This window comes from Plecotus auritus, assembly GCF_963455305.1.
Source record: "Plecotus auritus genome assembly, chromosome: 7".
In the NCBI taxonomy this organism is placed as follows: domain Eukaryota; kingdom Metazoa; phylum Chordata; class Mammalia; order Chiroptera; family Vespertilionidae; genus Plecotus; species Plecotus auritus.
In genome coordinates, this window is record NC_137774.1 from 40,471,787 (window position 1) to 40,488,919 (window position 17,133).

General features: G+C 48.2%; 1 protein-coding gene across 2 annotated transcripts in view; it reads right to left on the minus strand.

Annotated features, from left to right (window-relative positions):
* Positions 1-17,133, minus strand: part of SHPK (sedoheptulokinase) — a 21,826-nt gene continuing 4,693 nt past the window's right edge. Inside the window, exons 2-7 of one of the 2 annotated variants that reach the window (XM_080678597.1) lie at positions 15,451-15,592; positions 10,866-11,049; positions 10,273-10,425; positions 9,165-9,340; positions 5,496-5,696; positions 1-1,739 (exon numbers count right to left, since the gene is read on the minus strand). In XM_080678597.1, coding sequence (XP_080534723.1) covers positions 1,327-1,739; positions 5,496-5,696; positions 9,165-9,340; positions 10,273-10,425; positions 10,866-11,049; positions 15,451-15,592 — 1,269 coding nt within the window. In that variant the 3' untranslated portion in view covers positions 1-1,326. The remainder of the gene's footprint in view (positions 1,740-5,495; positions 5,697-9,164; positions 9,341-10,272; positions 10,426-10,865; positions 11,050-15,450; positions 15,593-17,133) is intronic. The other variant, XM_080678598.1, reaches the window with a different exon arrangement.

Sequence of the window (17,133 nt, forward strand, 5' to 3'; positions counted from 1 at the left end):
GATCTGTCTCCCCAAACCAGACTTGTTTTTATTCAAGCGACAAGGCTCACGAAGAATGAGTTTTAATATCTTAAGTTCAATCAGCACAGCCAGGCAGAGTCACCTAAGAGAGTCAGGCAATCACGTAATTCACAAAGTGACATTTACAAAGAGACGACATGACTGCTTCCCCAACACATAGTTGCCTGGGTGCCTCAGTGTCTGCCTGAGGCTGGGATGGCCCTGGGGAGTATGGAAGCAGACAGAGTGATGGCGGCCTTCTCCTGGAAGCCACTCCATGGTCATCCCCGCCGACCATGGGAAGGTTTAAGATGCTCCGGGGTCCCTGCCAGCATGCTGACTCCAGTGGGATGTTTCTGCGAGCCAGGAACACGTGGTGGGCCAGCAAGGCCCACGCCAACAGAAAGAAGAGCTGGGGCCTCCGGGATAAGGGGTCCTCTCTGATTAAATCAGTCATCTCTCTGGTGGGAGCATGCCTGGGTGCCTCAGAGTCTGCCTGGGGGCTCCCAAGGTTGTGCAGAGGCAAAAACACACTGCTGCACAGACCCACTCCCAGAAAAGGGCCCTGCGGGTGCCTGGTCAGACTCATGGGGACAATGTGAGTGGTGGGGCCACACAGCACCCACCTCCTACTGGTCATGCTGGCCGACTCTCCTTCCCTGTTCCCTGCCCTCAGGCCAGCTGTGTTGTGAGGATCTGGGGCCGCCCCAGCACAGCATCCTCTCCTTGTGGGGAGTACATGGCAAGAAGGCAGGCACAGACCCCTGCATCTTCACCTTAGCCCGCCTGCCCCACATAGCCAGCTGTGGCCAGGGGAGACTGAGACTGGAAAGGGCTCATGTGGTACATTCCAGGGGGAAGGACTTTTCTGATAGTACATGTGACCCGCATCAGAGCTTCCTATCCCTAGAAACAACCAATCCAAAAGCTGGAGGTGGGGTGGAAGGTGGGTCGTCTCTTCTGACTCAGAGCCACAACCACCAGGCATTTTTAGTGTCTGAAGCCCACATTTATTTTCTCTTTGTCTACAGGTGAATCACAGGTGAGCCTGCTGACCATGATGCTGAGTTACTTTCCTCTTTTCCTTTTTTCCACATTTACATTGGCAGCCAGCTCCCAGGTAAGTCTCTTTCAGAGGCACTGACTGGTGGCTGAATTAGTAGAGTGTGCCCTGGAGAAAGTTCTTGGTCAGGACAGTGGCCTGAGAACAAACATTGTTTAAAAGCTGCCCACATTGCTGTCCAGGAAAAGGATGACTACAAGATCACGTCAGGAATGTTCATTAGATAAAATCGGCAACAGTGCTTTGGCCAAAGAGTGTGCAGACTAAGACTCCTCCTGGTGGAGGTTTCTCTGGAGCATGACCAGTGCTGCCCCCACAGCTGCGTCCACATCCTGCCCAAAGGACACTGGGAAAGGGAAAGCCCGCTGCACCTCCTGCTTCAGCACCTCGTTCCTGGACAGCGCACTCCCACTGCTGACCACCCGCTCCACGCCCCACTCTCTGAGCTGCTGGAAGGGAAGCATGGAGTGCAGGTTCTGAACGATGCCTCGGCACAGCGCCCGCGTCACGTGCCCCAGCGAGAGAGCCGAGGAAGAGATCCTGGTCACTGAGGCCAGCTGGTCTGGCAGATGCCTCTCGCCCAACACTGTTGGTGTGATGGTTAGGCAGGTGTCTCTCTGCTCTGCAGCTGCCTGGATCATGCGTGAATACACAGTGGATTCTTCAACCTCCACGCCTGCCAGGAACAGAGAAGACCGTGTGAGCTCATGCACCCCTCGCTGCAGGATGAGACAGTACAGCATTCCCTAGGCAAGGAGCTGCTTCTTCTCAATGTGGCTGGCTGCTTCCTGCTCAGAGACTCACATAATCTGACTAACCAGGCTCTGCCCCAGATCTCAGCCAGCTCTCTCACTGCAGACCCTAGCCCAGACTTCAGGGAGAGGTCATGTAAAGGTTGCTATGCACCCTAACCAGCTATGAGACCCTTGGTCCCAGGGGGCCATCATGCACACACTGATCAATAAGTACCATCACGGTTCCACCGGACTTATCAGCAGAGTTACAGAATCCCAGGATCACAGGGCTGAGCATGATCTAGCCATCCCCTGCAGAAGTAGAGAAGCACCAGTCTAGACCAGTACTTCTCACATTTAACTATGCATAGGAATCACACAGGGATCTTATTAAAATTACAATGTCCCTATAAGGGAATTAAACCTAGAGTAAAATCATCAGCACATTTAACTTATACAAACTTCACTATAGCCCTAGCTGGTTTGGCTCAGTGGATAGAGCGTCGGCTTGCAAACTGAAGGGTCCCGTGTTCTATTCTGGTCAAGGACACGTGCCTGGGTTGCAGGCTCGATTTCCAATAGGGGACGCCCAAGAGGCAGCCAATCAATGATTTCTCTCTCATCATTGATGTTTCTCTCTCTCTCTTCCATTTCCTTCCTCTCTGAAATAAAAAAAAAAAATTGTTGTTTTTTTTAAAAAAAACTATACTGTACATGTTCAGGAACTAGAGAGAGAGACCCTTTTAAAAAATCTTTTTGCATTTTCATGGTTCTTACTTTGAGGAAACGAAGTGTTTTGAAGGTTTGTGGATTCCACGTAATTTAACCTTTTATGAAAATTTTACAATTATGTCATTTTATTGAAAAATATATAAATGAAAATACTATCACATGCACTTAGATAAAAGACCCATTTATTAACCAGAAATGGAAATATTACAGCATAAATTACAAAAATAAAACTCTTGCTGTATGCAGAATACCCTGAGTTTGCACAGTGAAAATTTGATCAGCAGGACTCTGGTTAAGCTCTGCTGAATGAATATGAGTCTTTCCTCTAGAAATTCTACTAAAATGTCAGAAAACTCATGTGCTTGGTGGGTAATCTATTACAGGTGTACAAGCATGTACATCTGTAGGACTGAGTCCTTGGAGGGGAACTGCTAGGTCAAAAGATATGTACATAACACTCCCTCCCTCCTTAGAAGCTGTACCAACTTACACTGTACAGCAACACGTAAGAGTGCGTTTCTCCATGTCCTAGCAAACACAGTGTGTTGGAAACTTCTAAAAGAACAGATATAAATGTAAAGCCATCAACTAATGGGAAAAAAGGGAAAGGAGATAAAAAAAAATAAAACAGATCAATCAAATAGAAGACAGAGAGACTAAGGAGATGTGATGACTAAATGCAATGTGTATCCTGGATTGAGTCCTGGAACAGGAAAAGGGCATTAGTAGAAAAATCACTGAAACACAAATAAAATCTACAGTTTAAAAATAATAATGATGTGTTTGTATTTCTTTAATAAGAACTCAAAAAATGTTTTTATTGCTATCTTTGTTGCAATAGCACATTCTCAAAACTTTTTTTTAAGCCTCACCTGAAGATATGTTTATTGATTCTAGAGAGAGAGGAAGGGAGAGAGAGGAGGGGGGGAGGGAGAAAAACATCGAGAAACATCGACCGGTTGTCCCCCATATATGTCCTAAACCCACAACCTGGGTATGTGCCCTCACCAGGAATTGAACCCTCGACCTTTCAGTTTATGGGACGACACTCCAACCAACCGAGCCACACCAGCTAGGGCCATTACAGTGTTCTTCCTCACTGGGAAACATGTAGGCCCCACGCAGACCTTGAGGAGCACCTGCAGGAAGGTGCTCACAGCTGGAGGCCTGGGAGATCTGGCTTCTAGCCCCCGTTTCTGTGTGCCTTGGCTCGCTGCCTCATCCGAATCTACGGGTGAGATTAACTGCTGTGAGTTGCCAAATGTCCACACCACGGGCTTAGAATCATAGAACATCGAAGCTGGGAAAACAGAGAAAAGAAGGGACTTCCCAAGGTCACATAGGGACCTGGAGACAGAGCAGGGAGCCGAGGTCACGTCCTGGGTTGAACCCACCACACAAACCTTATTTAACAAGTGTCATATCACACTCCCTATCACTACGGGCCAGGTGCTGTTCTAAGTGCTTCCCAATATCGACTCACGGAATCCTCACAGTCCTCTGAGGTAGGTACTAGGATGACCCCCATTCTCAGGTAAGGGAAGTAAAGTGCAGAGGAGTTAAGTAACCTTCCCAAAGGTACACAGGAGGAAGCAGAGCTGAGATTCAAACCTAGGCTGCCAGCTCCAGGGTCCTGCTCTAAACTACCACATGAGTGTAGAACTCCCTATATTCTAACCTCTAGAACAAAAAGCAAATTCAGCAAAATTCTAAATACAGCAAGAGTTTTATTTTTGTACTTTATGCTGTAATATTTCCATTTCTGGTTAAGTGGGTCTTTTATCTAAGTACATGTGATTGTATTTGCATTTATATGTTTTTCAATAAAATTACATAATTGTAAAATTTTCATAAATGGTTAAGTTACATGGAATCCAGGAACCTTCAAAACACTCTTTGTTTCCTCAAAATAAGAACCAAGAAAATGCAAAAAGACTTTTTTAAAGGATCTTACAGGGAAAGTGAATATTCCCAAGTCTTTCAGGGGCAAAAAAAAAAAAAAAAAAAATGTGTCACTTCTGTAGAAAGAGCAACACTGGCCAACTCAGTAAACAACTCAGAGACCCAATCCAGTTAAACCAGCTCCTTATTGCTGGAAGGTTCTCATAATTGGTTCTGCATCTTGAAAACCTCCCCTGATGCAGGTAAAACAAAATCCAAGTCCTGTCATTAAATGAAGCCATCCTGAGGAGACCCCAGCCAAGGGGCCAGAGCTCCCCACAACCCTGACCTCCCTGAGACCCCGGTGAGTCGGCAGCACTGTCTGGTGACTGACGGGAAGAGCCTCGCTGCTCCCTGCTGCCTGGCCTCCCCCTGTGACTGTGTTGGGTGCCTGATTCTTGGAATGGCCTGATTTTGAGCTCCTACTGGTAACCAGTGAATCTGATCAACATGATTTCCCTAGGCCAGAAATTTCATTTCTACCTTAAGTGGTTGGAAAGGTTTCATGTTTCCCTGTGAGTACAGAGCAGAGGAAAAGCTGAACCAACTCTACCCTGAAAACTGGAGACGAGAGCAGGAGGACCCCAGAGTCTCCAGGGACCCTCCTGAGACAGGGATTCGGGACCCTACTGGCCAGGATTAAGTGCTGTGAGGATTTTATAATATTGTAAAATACCAGATTTTTCACTCATTCGTCTTTGATCCTTTTATTTTCAGCTGTCTGTAGTCATCAGAAGGAAAACCCCAAATGCAAGGAACCCAGGGGCTCACTGACAAAGAAAGTAGGACAGCAGGGCAGGGGAGAACTGGGAGACTATCTGACACTCCACAGTCAAGGTCAGGAGAGAGTAGGGGGTGGCAGCTCAGGAGATGAGAGGAAAGCTAGAGGCTCAGATTCCTAAGGAAGGAAGAGAAGTTCTGGGTCTGCCTGGGTCTGAGACGTGAATCTAGAAGCTTCAACAGCACGTTCACTGCCATGATGAAAGGACAAGCAGAGAGGCAGCACTGCGTGGGCCACATCTTACCGAGATCCGCCGTCCACTGGACCAGCATCTGGACGAACGTGGCCAGCACATTGCCCCCATTGAGGGAGGCTGCCACTGCCAGGTAGGTTCTGTCGAAGTACGGGAAGTAGGCGACCGGAGCTGTAGGGTCTGGAGTCTGCGCTGGCTGGAACCCTGACGGCATGGAGGCTGCCAACTGAACCGAAGTGCTGATGTTGAGAACTGGGGCCCAAGAAAAGCAAAGGTTAGGTCTGTCAGGCTAACTTGGAGGTCACAGTCACAACTGGGCAGGGGGAGAGTGTGCTGGTTTTGAAAACACGTCCAGCCCAGTCAGTGTGGCTCAGTGGTTGAGCGTCAACCTATGAACCAGGAGGTCATGGTTAGATTCCCCGTTAGGACATATGCCCGGGTTGCAGGCTCGATCCCCAGTAGAGGGTGTGCGGGAGGCAGCCGATCAATGATTCTTTCTCATCGTTGATGTTTCTAACTCTTTCGCCCTCTCCCTTCCTCTCTGAAATCAATAAAAATATATTTTTAAAGGTCCAAAATTCTTTGATACTATTTCTTTCCTTCAGGAGGTAGAGCCTAATTGCCCTCCCCCCAAGTGTGGGCTGGACTCAGTGACTTGCTTCTATTGAGAGAATAAAGTGACAGTGTGTGACTTTGGAGACCAGATCACAAAAAGCACAGCAGCTTCTGCCTCGGATGGCTCGCTCTGGGAGGAGCAGGCAGTGCTGTGAGCGGCGCTGTGGAGAGGCCCATGTGGCAAGGAGCTGAGGCCTCCTGCCAACAGCCACCTGAGGGCGCTGAGAAGGGGACCCTCCAGGCCCCATCAAGCCTTCAGAGGAGGGTAGTCCCAGGCTACCAACAGCTTGCCTGCAATGTCAGGAGGAAGCCTGAGCCAGACTCTCCAGCCACACCCACATTCCTGACTCTCAGGAACATTTCATCTGTTTTAAACACAGACATTTACAAAATAATTTCAAACGCAGGTACACACACACACACACACACACACACACACACACACACACACACATAAAAGAAAATGTGTGAGATAAGAAACGTTTGGTGTTTTTAGGCTACAAAACACCATGGGGTGATTTGGTACACAGCAGTAGACAACTATTTAGAGAGTAAGACTTCAGTCGAAAAGTGTTATTCTCTGCAGAGGGCTCGTTCGTGTTCAGCCAGTTCCACTTCCTCTCATTTCCAAGGTGTTTTTCTTAACCTCACCACAAGCAGGGGGAAACGCCCACATCCAGCACAGAGGGGATGACTTTCTCCTCTAGATCAAGGCCAGGCCTGCAGGCTGCTCCAGGCATCTCTTTTCCATTTCTCATAAGACCTGACCAAAGCCTGCTCTTCTCCATCTGTTGGGGGCCAGACTAACTGAGGGCAGCATTCCACATTCCCCCTGCGACTGCGGGGTCAGAGGCGAGGAGAGCAAAAACAAACCTCAGAAAGCCAATAACGCTTACTTTCTGCCACATCAAGCCTCCCACCATCACCATAAACCAGAAGCATCGTGCCCTCTGCCTGTCCCCTCTGGTGGTGATGTCAACAATGGGGGCCGACCAACTTTGCCCGTGAATATGGCACAGCTGAGCACAAGCTAGCAGCCCAATCTGGAGCCAGAGACGACAACCCGCTCAGTGAAGGCGGAGCCTAAACCTCACCTTCTTCCCATTGACAAGCCCCTCACTCACTACACAGCAAGCTCACTGGCATCCATCCCTCTGTGGAGGGAACAGCCTGATATTTGAAAACCACCAGGTGGGAGGAAAGACCCAGGCCTTTACGGGCACCACCCCGTAAAGTGCTTCACAACTGCCCGGGAGGAAGGCACCGACACCCTCACCAGGGGTGATGACAAGCCCCAGGAAGAAAAGCGGCCTGCCCAGGTCACACCAGAGCGGCTGATATTCCAACCCAGGCCTCAGCGCTGGACTCCAAAGCCCACCGCGTTCCCTGCCGTCCATGCTTTGAGATGAAGGGATACACGGAGAGAGAGTATATTGGGGAAAATTAAGTCACAGAATAAACTCAACATTCTTTCCGGGGTCATTGAATTTAGTTGAAAATTTGGGAGAAGAAGGTAGTTTTAACTTTTTGACCTTAAGTGATTTTTATCACAAACAAAATGGACAGAATTTCACCTTTCCTGCTCAGCTAATCTTGAATTAATAGGAATTTCTACCAAAACCAGTCACTTGAAATTATTTCTTAAAAATGTAATGAAATGGGGAATAAACTACTATATAGAGGCTAGTGCCCGTCAGAATTTTTACACTCAGAGTTGAATTGTAATAGTTCTAACTGATGGGGGCGGGGGGCGGTGATGACAAAGAGAACCTGGATAAGATGAAGGAATTCTCTGTCCCCCTTGATAACCAGGAGGGGCTCCCAACGAGGAATAGCTCAGCCAGGCTGCCCCGAGGATCAACAGAAACACACATCCTGCAACCACCCTGCTCAGACAGACAGCCCCAAGTTCCACCCTAGCCAGGGTAGACACCATCTGTTTTGGTATGGCTCAGGAGATAAGAACAGCTTTTACTTTTTTTGTGTGTGATAATAACTTCATTGATATGTAACTCACATAAATTCGCCATAAAATATACCCCTTTAAAGCATACAATCCAGGGGCTTTTAGAATACTCACAGAGTTGTACAACCATCACCACAATCTAATTTTAGAACATTTTCATCACTCCGAAAAGAAACCCCATACCTGCCAGCAATCAGCCCTGGCAACCATTTAACTCCTTTCTGTCCCTATGGATTTGTCTACCCTGGACATAGCACAGGCGTGGACTCATACAATGGGAGGCCTTTTGTGACAAGCTTCTTTCTTTCTTTCACTTTCACTCACATGTTGTGGCATTTTAGCTATATGGATATACCACATTTTTTAAATCTGTTCATCAGCTGATGGGCATTTGGGTTGTTTCTCCTTTTTGCCTAGTATGAATAACGCTGCTGGCAACATTCATGTATAAGTTTTAGACTGTTTTCCAAAGGGGCTGCACTATTTTACAATCCCAGAAGCATGTTCTTACATTTTCAAATGGTTGAAAATAAATCAAAAGAAGATTTCATGGCATATGAAAATTGCATGAAATTCACATCTCAGTATCTATAACGAGTTTCATTGGAACACAGCTATGCCCATTCATTTATGAATGGCTGTGGCTGCTTTCACGCCCCAACAGCAGAAACTGCATGGCCCACGAAGCCTAACATATTTGCAATCGGGCCCTTTGCAGAAAAGTTTGCCAACCCCGGCCCTACACTGCTGCCTCCACCTCCCTGTGGCTCTCGTACACCAAATGCAGAAAGGACTCGAGACGTTTTACCAGATGGGGCAAAACTCTCACTGACAAACACACGAAGACAAAAACCCTCGTCTCCTCATCTATTTTCTTGGTCATGAAGTTACACAGAAACCAGCCAACTAGAGAGCCATCCCCTGCCCTGGCCGTCGGGTAGAAAGGCACAGACCGGGGTCAGGGACAGAGCTGGGCCTGCTGCAGTGTAAGCTCCCTGAGCGGGGGCTTCCCCTGCAGGGGGGAGGGTGTTTTTCACGTTTACGGAATAACGATGGAAAGCACGCTGAGGCTTCCCGGTATGTGTGCCTCTTGGACCCTCACACAGAGCAGAAGTCTGAGGAGAGGACAAAAGACTTACCTGCATCTGTCCTTTGAGCCATACAGGAATAGACGGAGGCCTGTAAATCACCTAGGGCCACGCCCACCCGTGTCCCCTTCGGGATTTCAAACCACGCATGGGCAGTTCTGCCTGCCACAGTGGCGGGCTCAGCGATGTCGGGGAGCAGGTGGACGGGAAAGCCGGAGGCCCCGAGTCTGCAAACGAGAAGCGGACAGGTATTTACCAGTGCCTGGCTTTCTGCTTTTTGTTGTTTCCAGAAAACACAACAAAGGAAAACGCTACAGGGTACAAGCCGGAGAAGGCAAGGGAGAAGCCAGTGTTTTCACAGGGGTCTCTCTGGCTTTTTGAAAACTATGAGAAATAGGCTGGGATTCTTTCAAAGAGTGAACACTGGCCCGGCTGGTGTGGCTCAGTGGTTGAGTGTCGACCTATGAACCAGGAGGTCACGTGCCTGGGGTTGCAAGGCTGGATCCCCAGTGGAGGGCAATAGGAAGGTTTAGATAAGAGCAGGCAGCACTGGCATCTGGCCCTTGTGTCTGAAGGGAACACAAATACCCTGCAAAGGGAGTTTCAGTGCAAAGTCACGGTCAGTTAGCAAGGGCCACACCAAGGTCAAACCCATCAGGCACCTCCTGAATACCAAATGCACTCATCACTCGGGGTTAGTGAACGGGGCTGTCAATGTTATAAAGCATGCTAGAAAGTCCTTTACCTGAACTACCAGGTGCTTTTTGTTTTATTACAGAGCTCAGAATTGGGGCCCTGAAGGAAGTGGACTTATAGGGCACTGGACTTCTGGACCTGAAAGGCAAATGATTGTTTAAACAGAACTTAAAAGGCATCTCTCACACCTACTGCTTCCATTTCTTAACCTTTCTTTAAAATATATTATAGAGTGAAAGTTGTTCTTTGAAATCTGTAGGTTGGTCCGGGTCACAGAGAACCGGGGAGCCCACCCTAGGTATTGGGGACCATGGGGGAGCAGGGCAGCCCTCCCCAAGGGCTTCACTTACCACCAGGCCCACCCAACTGGAATGCTCACTGTTCCCAAATGGGAAAGCCCAATGAATCTTCGCTCCAGGGATCCTGCCCTTCGGCTGGAGCCAGCCCGCAAGGCTATACTCACATCTCCAAGTTCCAGCTTTGGCTCTGGGTGTTGAAATATCCCCAGCTGGCAGCATTCTGGTCAGACATCAGGGGTCTTGGCAAGCCACACAGCATAGCAACCACATAGTCATGGATGGTGCCAGCTGCGTCGTAGCACTTCAGGAACTCGGGGCTGTTTTTCATACCAAAAATAATTCAACATGGTCTAATGGTGACTTAAAAGGCTGGGTGCACCTAGCAGTGGGCAGTGTGGATCAGACAAGGCAGAGCTGAGTGGCAGCCAAAACCCACATGTGTGGCTCCCCCAAATGGACCTCCTGAGGTGTAGCCCTCCAAGCAAAGCTGCCTTTAGGGGAGGGGACATCGGCCGTTCTCAGCAGCACTGACCCCACTATGAACTCACCACATGACCCTTGGTAAGTCCCTCGTCCTCTCTAGCCCCTTCTCTCCCCGCTGGTTAGAACAGAATAGCCAACAGAGAGCCCTCTGGGAAGTGAAGCAGCTCTAGACGAAGTCTAGGTCACACTCACTGAGGGATGGAGTGATGCTGACCAGGTAGAGGAGCAGCCCCCTGGAAATACAGCACCCGATTCAGAGAACAGTTGTCTGTACCTATTTTTCAAAAGCCAGAAGATGGTTGCACAGCCAAACCCTGTGGCCACACTGAGATGGGACTCTGGCCGGGGTAGAGAAGCCAGGAACTCACTGCCACATCGGCCATCCTGCCACGTGACCAGGTGGCTCACAGCTCTGGGTGTGAAGGCAGGGGCAGCCCTTCCCTCTGTCCATTCACAGCCTGGAACAAAGGAGATTAGCAAAGTCAGAGAAAAGGGCAATGACCAGCAGCAGCATGTCCTTGAGATGCTCGGCCAGTGAGGTTCCAGCAGACCGTGTCACCCAGGAGAACGCTTCACTCGTACACATGGTTCCATCAGAGCACCTGGGTTAGCACCTGGCTCCCCATGGACAGCTATGGGACTCTGGGCAAGTCACTCACTCCCTTCATTTGTCCCACTTTTCCTATGTTCCTTTTTATGCATTTTTTAAAATTGGTATTATAACCCCTCACCCCAAGTAAGAAAAGAAGTGTAGCACACTCTCATGTCCCCTAACCTCTGTCCTTTGAACCCATATCATAATGAGATTATCTAGACTTGGATGCTAGGGATATAGAACATAAGCAGCAAATACACAATACCAGGTACTTTTAGTTGCTATGAAAAATATACAGCAGGATAAAGGGATAGAGTGATAGATTATTGGAGAGTGATCAAGGAAGTCTCTCTGAGGTGCCGTGAGCAGGGGCCTGAATGGAGTAAGGGAGAGAGCCATAAGAATATCTGGGGAGTCCTGGACGGCGTGGCTCAGTTGGTTTGATTCCCAGTGAGGGTTGTGCCCAGGTTGCTATTTGGCCCCCAGTTGGAGTGTGTGGAAGGCATCAATGTTTCCCTCTCTCCCTCTCCCTTTCTCACTCTCTAAACAAATCAATAAAAGCATATTTTTAAGAAAGAGAATATCTGGGGATGCGTGTGACAGATAGACAGAACTCAGAGATCTTGTCAATCTCGGGTTGGTATCCCTGGCCAGTACCCAGAGGACCAGGGAGGCGTGTAACAGATGCCTGCACCTAAAGCATAGCATGCTTCTCCTGGGGGATGGGTGGCTCCTCCTCAGAGTCCTCTACCCTCACAACACATTCCTACCTCAACCTAAAGCTGGGTTCTTAACCAGCCCTAAAGCTGGATCTCTGCAGCTTTTCTTCAACCCCGTTATCTGCTTCCAAAATTCTTTTGATATTTTTATTTTTAGACTATCACATTTCTTTTCTTTGTATTATAAAACAAATATGGAGTACCTGGTATTATTCAAAGCACTTCAAAAATATTAATATACATAATAGCCTTATAACATAGATGTGATAATTAGCCTCATTTTACACATAAGAAAAATGAAGAACAGAGAAGTTAAAAATCATTTGCCAATGTTCACCTAAGTGGTAGAGTTGTAGCCTGTTTCAGTGTTACAGACTCTGATTCTTTCTTCTGTTTTTTCTTTCTTCTTCTTTTTTCTTTGCTTTTTGTTTTCTTTCTTTCTTTTTTTTTTGGTAACGAATTGATATTTTAACTTTTTTAATTGCACACATGCCAAGTGAATGCATTCTCAATATAAAATGTTCAAACATTACAGATCAAGCAAAAGGCCGGCTTGATGACTCCCCCAGAGTCCAGCCCCCTTCCTGTCACTGTCAGCACTTGCCAGGTAACCGTCCAAAGTTTACGCTCACACATATTTTGGTTAGTTCGGTTGGTTTGAGTTGGGTTTTGGGTTTTATTTTGTTTTTGTCTATTTTTTAAAAAATAGTACTCTACTGCATTTATTTTTCCAGGGGTTGTGTTTATCACCCAACAACATGTTCTGGAATTCTTTTCGTGTCCGTACCTGACAGAACCTTATTCTTTTTAACTACTGCATATCACTCTACAGCGTGGGCATCCGAACATCATTTAACCGTTCCCCTGTGATGAAGTGTCACAGTGTTCACTACCATAAACAAGATGCAGTGGGCGGCCATGATTATGCCTCCCCACGCACACACGTGTTAGAGTACTTTTCCTGAATAGATTCCCATGTAGTAGCGCTGTGGACTCCGAGCAGCTGTCTTATTTATTTTTCCTTTTAGTAGACGCTGTCTTGTTTTTAATAGGCCCCGCCAAATTGTCCTCCAAAACAGCTCTGCTGATTGACACTCCCAACAGCGGTATTTAAAAGAACCAATTTTCCACCCCTTTGCCAACTCATGGCATTTTGACTTCTTGTAGCCCAGTGGATGGAAAATGATGTCTCATGGTTGTTTTCATCTGAGCTCCCCTAATTGCCAATGACATTGTCCTTTCTGTTATTTGTTCTTTATATGTACCCATATGCATCCTCTGTCTACTTTGCATCAGCAAATCTTTCCTCCCCATCTGCTGCTTGCCTCTTAGCTTGGTTTTATGATCCCCACTTCTCTCCTGCTGTTACTGCGCCTGAAAGTGGAGTCTGGAAACAGGCGTAACCACAGGCCTCTCAGAAGACGCTAGTCACTCCCTCTCCTCTCCTCCAACTGCCTCAACTGTAACCTCATGGAGGCACTTAGCTCTCTGCGCAGGTTACTGGTCCCCATCTATGCTGACTGCCTCGAGTGTGCCCTGGAAGGTGGGGGCTTTATCCATTCCTTTCTGTGGCTCCCTCGGGGCCCAGCACAGAGCCTTATATATTGTAGGTACTAAATCCAAACTGAATTACAGCCACCGTTAAAAGCGGGACAACTCGATCCCAAATTGATTTCACCTAACTCTGCTAAGCAGGTATCATCATCATCAAACAGTGGCTTTCCTCCTTCCCAGAAACAGAAAACAAGACAAAAAGGCATATGGGCTGGCTCAATGAAATATTCAACAGCCTCTCCAACGAGAGCGATGGCTTGTGTGGTTGTGAGAGTCCAGGAGACGGGCAGAAAGGAAGGCGTGGGACCAGACCACAATCATTAGATCTCTGCTGTCCTTTTTGGAAAGGGTTTTAGTATTAAAAGGGCATTTATTCTCGTTAATACAAAATTAAGGAGTTTAAAAAGCTTTTACAACCTAGGCTCCCTCTGAGAGGTCAGTTCTAACACCGCAATCAGCCTCTGCTCCTGCTACCGATGGGAGCCGAGCAGGGCCTGTGGTCCCAGCTGTCCCCACAACAGGCAGCTGAGAGGGAGGAAGGACTGAGGGAGCCTGCACTGGCTCTTCTGGGCACCCAGCCCATCCAAGGATGCATCCCTAGATGCCAGTCACGCTGCTGAGAGGCAAGTCACACTCACTTGGCCCATGGGAATCAGAATTGCTGACTCTGGGACGAATCCAACGTTCAAATGCCCTTAACTTCAGCCCCCCAAAGTAGCCATCATTCTCTGCTTAGAACACCTGCAGTAAAATGTTGGTATTTTTAAAGTTGGGTGATGGGTGCATTGGTTCCTAATACTATTCTCCTTACTTTTACATCAATATAGAATTTTTTATAATTGACAAAATATTTTCTATGCTTGCCATAACCAGGAGCACACAACTTCCTATGGAGTCTAATCCCTCCTTGGACATTCTGTTGGGAAGTTCTCCCCTCATTAAGCTGTTGTGCCCCCTGTAGCTCAGGTCCTCCCAGAGGCCTTTAAAAGCCCAGCATCTGTACTCAGACATTCCTGGGTTCAAAAGCTGGAGTCGCCACTTGCTGCCATATGACCCCCAGCATATTTTTTTTAAATATACTTCTATTGATTTCAGAGAGCAAGGGAGAGGGAGAGAGAGACAGAAACATCCATGATGAGAGAGAATCATTGATCGATTGCCTCCTGCGCGCCCCCACTGGGGATCGAGCCCGCAACCCGGGCATGTGCCCTTGACTGGAATCAAACCTGGGACCTTTCAGTCCGCAGGCCAACACTCTATCCAGTGAGCCAAACCAGCCGGGGCCCCAAGCATGTTATTTTAATCTCTCAGAATCTCGACTTTTAGTGTGCACAGCAGGGGCAGTAATGTAGCGCACGTCACAGGGTGTTGGGAAAGTCCGATGAGATCATGCAGGTAGCATCCTTTGCCTAGAACTTGGCATGTAAATTGCTCATTACTATTTCGCTGGGTTAATTCTCCTCCTGGAGGCCAAACAGAACAAGTCACCCACCTCGGCACTAGGGCAGACCTCCTGATATACGATGATCAACTAAATAATGCTTAGCTAGCAACTGAGCCCATAGAAAGGACACACCCTGGAATTTCAAAATCACAAACATCTGTGATTATATTAATAATAACTAAAAAAAAAAGAAAAAACAGAAAAGTTTCCTCTGTGTGTTGGCATCTCCTATAGCTATACGACCTCCTGGCTGCCAGCAGTGATGCTCTGAGACACTGACATACAGAGAAAGCTACGAAAACCCACTGCACAGAATCCTACAGAGAATCAGAGAGACTTCCCTCTCCTGTTCCTGGCTAATGGGCTGATGATGTCGAATGAATGGATAGTTCACATTCATTAACACATCTGTACAAGTCAGGACGTACACAAAATACGAGGCAGCGTATGCCACTGCATCCCCACCACTGACCCTCCAGACAGCGCTTGGCAGCGCTTTCCACGGTGACTCTTCACAGCATGTGATCACCCCCGGAGCCCAGCATACCTTGGCCTGTTTTCCAAAACAGGACTCCATGCATCTGTCCTGACACTCCGATGCCACAGACTTTGTGGAGCTGCTGCCGGGGAAGAGCAGCCAGGCACTCATTTAGGGCTTGGATGATTCTACTCACATCCTGCTCCCGCGCCTGGAAACAGAACAGACACATAGGGCAAGGGCCTGGAGGGATTTCCTGGGCGGTGGCTGCCCAGCTAATTCCACTGGGGTCACGTGCTGACTGGCCTCAGGGAAGAGATGTGAGACTGAGGGTTCTCCCCACCTCCCCTGACTTGGAGCAGGAATGTGGTGGGCAAGGTTGCACTTCCTCCCTTTACGATGAGGCATGGCTGCAGACTAAGTTGGGCAAATGGCCCAGGCCCTGCCCGCCACTTCACTGTGGGTGCAATGAGCTGAGGAGAGCACTGCCCCTGCCCTACAAGAAGTTACCATCTAGCAGGAAGGGCAGGAAAGCACAAGACAGACCATGCTGTCAGGAGGAATAAGGAAAGGGTCTCTCCCAAGGCACAGAGTGTTGGAGTACGAGAAGGATGAAACACAGTAGCAAGGAACATTTCCTAAGTGGCCTGAGAGCCAGGCCCTGGACCTGGAAACAAAAACCCACCTACAGAAGGCAGGCAGTAGGAAGGCCAGGGAACACCGGGTACAGAACCAGGGGAATGGGCTATGCAAGGGAGCGGTGCGCGATGAGGCTGGAAAAGAGGAGAGGCTGGGACCCAATCAGTGGGCTTCAAGCCCAGGCTAAGGGGCTCTTCCAATAGGTCCGGGCTGCCTGTCACTACTTGAGCCAATTCAGCAGAGACAGGATTGAATCACACAGGAGCATTCATTCCGATGCTGCTGGCAATATGGGAGAGCAGCAGGTCATCCACGAAAATCTGCTCTGCAGACCCCCATAAGCCAGCTGCCTATGTAGGGTAGGACAAGGATTATGTGGGGAAGTAGGGATTACAGGCATGGGGAGGTAGGCTCTGCAGGCTGGGGTGGGACTCCACTGTTTGGGCAACAAGGATGTTCATCTTTCCATGATAATAGGCAGTTCTTCTTTTCTTTTTAATATATTTTTATTGATTTCAGAAAGGAATGGAGAGAGAGAGAGAGAGAAACATCAATGATGAGAACGAATCATTGATTGGCTACCTCCTATATGCTCCCCAACGGGAGATGGAGTCCGAAACTCAGGCATGTGCCCTGACCGGGAATCAAACCATGACCTCCTGATTCATAGGTTGATGCTCAACCTCTGAGCCATCCCAGCCTGGGAAATAGGCAGTTCTTGAATGAGAATGGACCGAATTCCAAGGTGGACTCCCAGGTCCCAGGGCATACAAATCCAAGCCAGGTTAAAATGTCCTTTCTTTAACCAGAATAAGGCAATCATGGTGAACAGAGCATGATTAATATTTCCCATAACCATAGCTCGTCCCCAATATTCTATGTTTGCCCCTAACAAAGGCACAAAATAAACTTATATTTAACACCTAGGAGACTCCATGGAAATTTCAGGAGAGAAGAGAAATGTGGCTCAGCTCTTAACAAATGTAGTCTGTTCATTGGGGAACTGGAAGAGCTTATGGTCTTGAAAAAGCATCTGAAGACTGAGCCGTCAGGCCCCTTGCTTCCCTTCAGGGAGGAGTACAGCCCTCCCCTCCTTGGAAAAAACCCCTCACT